The 5000-nt window shown below is 46.3% G+C and overlaps 1 protein-coding gene across 1 annotated transcript in view; it reads right to left on the reverse strand.

Annotated features, from left to right (window-relative positions):
* The window catches only part of LOC147020388 (uncharacterized), a 23016-nt gene that overhangs the window by 17814 nt on the left and 202 nt on the right, over positions 1 to 5000 (reverse strand). The window contains exon 2 of the mRNA XM_085895712.1: positions 4370 to 4432. Coding sequence (XP_085751838.1) covers positions 4370 to 4432 — 63 coding nt within the window. The remainder of the gene's footprint in view (positions 1 to 4369; positions 4433 to 5000) is intronic.

Genomic DNA, 5000 nt, shown 5'->3' on the forward strand with positions numbered 1-5000 from the left:
CTCATTGTATCCCCTCCCTGTCAAAACTTCCCTCTCACTCATCCCTCTCAAAGCAACCTTCACACTCTTCCTCCTCCAACCTTCCCTTTTACAGGTAAGTTTTGGGGGCATGCGCCAGAGCAGCTCGTCATTGCATCCACTTTCCGCCACTACTCCAGGGGCCTCCGTCTGGCCATCCTCCAGGCAGATGCCTGGCCCATCCACATCTCCTTGAGATGCTGACCAACCTGCTGCAACCACAAGGCATGACATTGGCCCATTGGCCTCCTCCACTCACGAGGCTCCCTCACTTAGAGAATCTGGTGAGCAGTATCAGTGTTGGCAAAATGAGCCATATGTCCATACAGCCACAGGTAACAAATCTCCTTCGAGTATATCTCAGCAACCACTCATTGGACACAAAGTCTGACCAGTGATATTCAAGGATCCTCCAAATAGACCTGGTCCCAAAGGAATGAAGTCTCCATCTCAGATCCCTTGTCAGAGTCCAAGTCTCACATCCATCGAGGAAGAATGGAAGCACCAAGGACATGAAGACTCAGACTTTTGTCCTCCGGCACAGGTACCAGCAGCGCCACACCCCATGATCCAGTGAATCCATGACTTCCCAGGCCAAACCCATATGTCTATTGACCACTGGCTCACAGCCAGCAGACATGAATATCACTGCCAAGGTAAGCGAATCTCTCCGTGACCTTAACATCCTCACCACAAACAGGTATAGACAAGAGAGCAGCATCCAATATGTCAGTGAAAGCCTGGATCTTAGTTTTGACCCAGGAAACCCATAATCCCAGCAACTCCGTCTTCTCATTCAGGACCTTGAGGGCCCTCAAAAGGATATCCAGAGTCTCCGCAAAAATGACTGCCTCGTCTGCGAAATCAAGGTCGGAGATCTTGACATTCCCAAATGATGCACCGCAGATTGATCTCTCCAACATCCTCCCCAGAATTCAGTCCAAACAGGCATTGAAAAGTGTGGGGTCCAGTACTCACCATCTGACACACTCCTGTAACAACAGGAAATAAGTCGGAAATGGTATCACAACATCCCACAGCACTCTCAGTACCAGAGTACAGTTCAGACATCAGATTGTTCAGTTTCGTTGGCACCCTACGAAGACCAAGAATCCTCTAGAGTGCAATCCAATTCACTGAATCGAATGCTTTGCAGAGATCAACATGGCTGCAAGCATCCCGTGCCAAAACTCTCATCTGTGTTCGGTGAGGACCAAAAGAGCAAGGAAACAGTCAATCGTTCACCTCTGGTGTAAAGCCTAACTGCCCTGGATGATGGTGCTGGAGCAGATGGTGGCAAACCCAATCAAGATTATCCAAGCAAAGACCTTGCCCGGCACTGAGAGCAGCTTCACCCCTTGGTAGTTGTTGCAATCCTGGCAATCACTCTTCCCTTTCCAGAGAGGGACAACAAGGCCCCTCTTCCAGTCAGTTGTGATGATACAAGCGTTCCTTGCAGAGTACAGAACTGCATGCAATGACACGAGTACAGCAATTCCACCAGCCTTGAGAAGTTAAGCACGAACACCACAGATCCCAGGAGCTTTACCCCATTTCAACCAGTTCACCGCAGCCTGTTTCCACAAATGAAGTTGGATTACAGTTGATTGGAGGATCAGCAAGAGGGATAGCAACACCTCTGACATCCAACTCGACAGCTGGGGGATCAGCCCGGTGCAGCCGCTCAAAGTAACCAGGCAGTGAGCCTTTACTTTGGACTCCTCTGTCAAGAGCCCACCACCCTCTCCTCTAACTGAAGTACACCGAGGGATGGGCCTGGAAGAACACAATGCGCGAATTCCCTTGTAAGCAGAATGAGAATCAGTTGACCACAGGTGATGCTCTACTCCCCCACAGATTCCTCTCACATAGACCTCCTTGTCCACACATAGCGCACGTACAGTTTTACGCCTCAGCTCCCTGAACAGATCAGCTCTGCCATTCAGCCTGGACTTGCAACTCTGGCCAATGGTATCCAGCGTCCTTTGAGACACATAATTCTTCTTCGCCCTGCGGTGAGTTCCAACACATCCACCGGCAACATCAAGGACGGTGGTCTTGAAGGCACTCCACAACTCTTCAGGATTCACCAAAGCACCCAGTAGCCCCAAATCCTCACTCAGCCTGTTTGCAAACTCCTCAGCTGCCCTCTCATCCTTGGGCTTGCCAACATCCAGCCTGGTCAAAATTTGGCATCAACATTACTCATGCCTGTCCTCCCATCATTTAAAAAGTGATGTTGAGCTTTGCCTGCATGTGCAGCTTTTCAAACACAATCTGGGAAGCAGACAATGTAAATGGGAGACAGATGAATACACAGACAAACACCGCAGTTCACAATACATATGACTTGCAAAAGTATCCGCTCCCAGTGATGGGAACAGCAGGTAAAAGTATTCTTTCTGAGGGTTGAGAAAAGCAGGCAAAAGCACCCGCTTCCAGTGATGGGAAAAGTTTAAGTTAGTTTTTCACTTTTTAATGATTTCATGGACTTCAAAAGGTTAATTAAGTTGCACTCTGGGTTTCACTCAGAGCCAGAGCTCTGAGCTACATATAGCATCCACTGCAACATGGTGGGGCAACATCAGGCGACGTTGGTTGGATTTGTCGAAAAAGAGTAAAATATAGATATTTTAAATTTTGTATTACTCCATGAAGATCTGTATTAAATGTCCTTTAGTGTAGATGTTCATGTCGATTTTAAAGATTACTGGAAGGGACAACAAGAAAGTGAATGCGTGCACAGCTTTTCAAATACAGCACGGGAAGGGGCCACTGTAAACGAGAGACAGATACCACGGTTCGCAAAATATATAATAACATTTAGATGTTTTAGGAATTGCCACTACTGTATAATCGATAGGTAGAATTGTGAGGAACAGACGTTAAAAAACGAGATGTATGTTACAGAGGTTGCACATTTACCTTTAAGCTGTCAAGTCCACGTTTGATTCCCGACCAACGATAAACTATCTGATCAGTGCTTTGCAGGGAAGGAGTTGCATTTCAAGTTATGCCAACCCTTGGCTGTATGCTAAGCTGGGTGTCCAGTCTGCTAGGATTATTATCCCGTGCACATGAAGCAAAAAGCGGGGTTAAGCAATTGGTTCATGTCTGTCCATCCGTCTTATCAGTTTATGATCAAGGATCAACTTATTTAAATTGAATGTTGTATTTTGAACACAAATCAGAACATGAATAGGAAGACAAGTCTGCTGTTTAACCGTACTTTATCTTTATCATAAGTTGAAATTGATTTGAGGCCACTCTCAAATCCCAACATGCCACTCTCCATGATGTCCAGTCCGACTGGATTAGTGTCGGCAGTGGAATCTCAGAGGGAGTGTTACCTAACGATATACAGTATTGATTAGGAAACAATTCAACGTTGATCAAACTTACCAAAGAGCTTGAAAGAGAGTGGAGTGTTCCAAGTCCCCAGCTCTTCGTGTTACTAGTGTACTGCATATCAATTACTTGTTGACTGAGATACAGAACTCTGTCCAGATTTATGCTGATGATTCAAAGATACATGAGGAAGTCACAACCCCAGCACACTCAAGATATTTACTTGAGTGCTTCGACACGGCCACAAGATAGGAAGACACCTGGCAACATTCATTCAACCCAGACAGATAGATGTAAGGTCATGCACCTGTCAAAGGAAACAACAATGTTCCATCGCACCTCAAGGGTGAAAAATTACAATAGAGAGTGAGCAGAGGAAAGTAGACAAGAAGCTAGCTCGTACATTTTAAAAATAATAACCCTGCCTCAAATCCACATTCATTTGAGGTTGCTGTTTTTGGAGAGATTTGTCTGTTGGTATGAACATGGCACGTGAGGCAAGAAAAATCAAACACGTGAGCTACAGTCCAAAGGGTCGTAAATATATAATCTTTACAAACTCTTATTTGGGTGATCAGAGCCAATATGAGGATGATAAATAGACAAATATCCAAATCCATGGCAAATGTTGAGCTCGGCCTCAAAATAACAGACAAATTCTAAACACTGTGCACAGCGGGCAGCCGACTCCCCAAAAGACCCAGACGATGAATAACCGACCACCTGAACAGCCCACATATACCTGGATGGCTTCCTCCTGTGTTGAAGGTCCTTATCAAGGAACTCACATGAATTAATCACTTTTACTATACATGTACCAACTGAAGTGCCACGTGCCATCTCTAGAAAGCCATTTTCAAGCTGGTTCTCCAGTCAACAGGCATCCCAAGGTGAAGCGTGACATTTCATTCAAAGAAGTCTAAATTGTACTCTGCAGGCCACGAGCACAAACTGCGAGCACGACATATCGATTAGGAAACAATTCCAGGTTGATCGAACTTACCGAAGAGCGTAAAATTGAGAGGAATCCGCATTGCAGGGTATTCCCTCTTCGTAAGAAACGGAACTGAAAGATGAACAAATAATGAAGGGTTTGTTCCAATCCAAGGAGAGGAAAGGGTGGACACGAAAAATATTTGAAGAAGGATAGGTGATGGAGACGGAACGGGAGATAGGGTAAGGAGAGGGAGAGAGGGGAGGAGAGGGAGAGAGGGGAGGAGAGGGAGAGAGGGGAGGAGAGGGAGAGAGAAGGAGGAGAAGGAGAGAGGGGAGGGAGAGAAGGGGAGGGAGAGAAGGGGAGGGAGGGAGAGCGGGGAAGGAGAGGGAAAGGAAGAGAGAAAAGGGAAGGAAAGGGAGAGGGGGGGGAGAAGGGGGACGAGAGAGAGAGAGAGATAGCGAGGCAAAATAATGTCAGGAGAATCCAGCAAAAAAAGCACAGCATGGAGGCATTTGGGACACACTGTACTGTACAACAAATTAATAAACAAGCTTTTTAACCATTTCCCCTTTTGTAAGCTCCGTCATCAAAGCTGAATCCCTTAGCGGAAGAGAGGCAAAAGCGTGTCCTTTTCCTCGAGTTGTTTCGCATTCATTCACCACTCGCATCTACAGGCCTTCACGATCAATACGATCCG

This window comes from Eptatretus burgeri, chromosome 9 (genome assembly GCF_056783735.1).
Source record: "Eptatretus burgeri isolate ZD-2024b chromosome 9, Ebu_testis_v1, whole genome shotgun sequence".
NCBI lineage: Eukaryota > Metazoa > Chordata > Myxini > Myxiniformes > Myxinidae > Eptatretus > Eptatretus burgeri.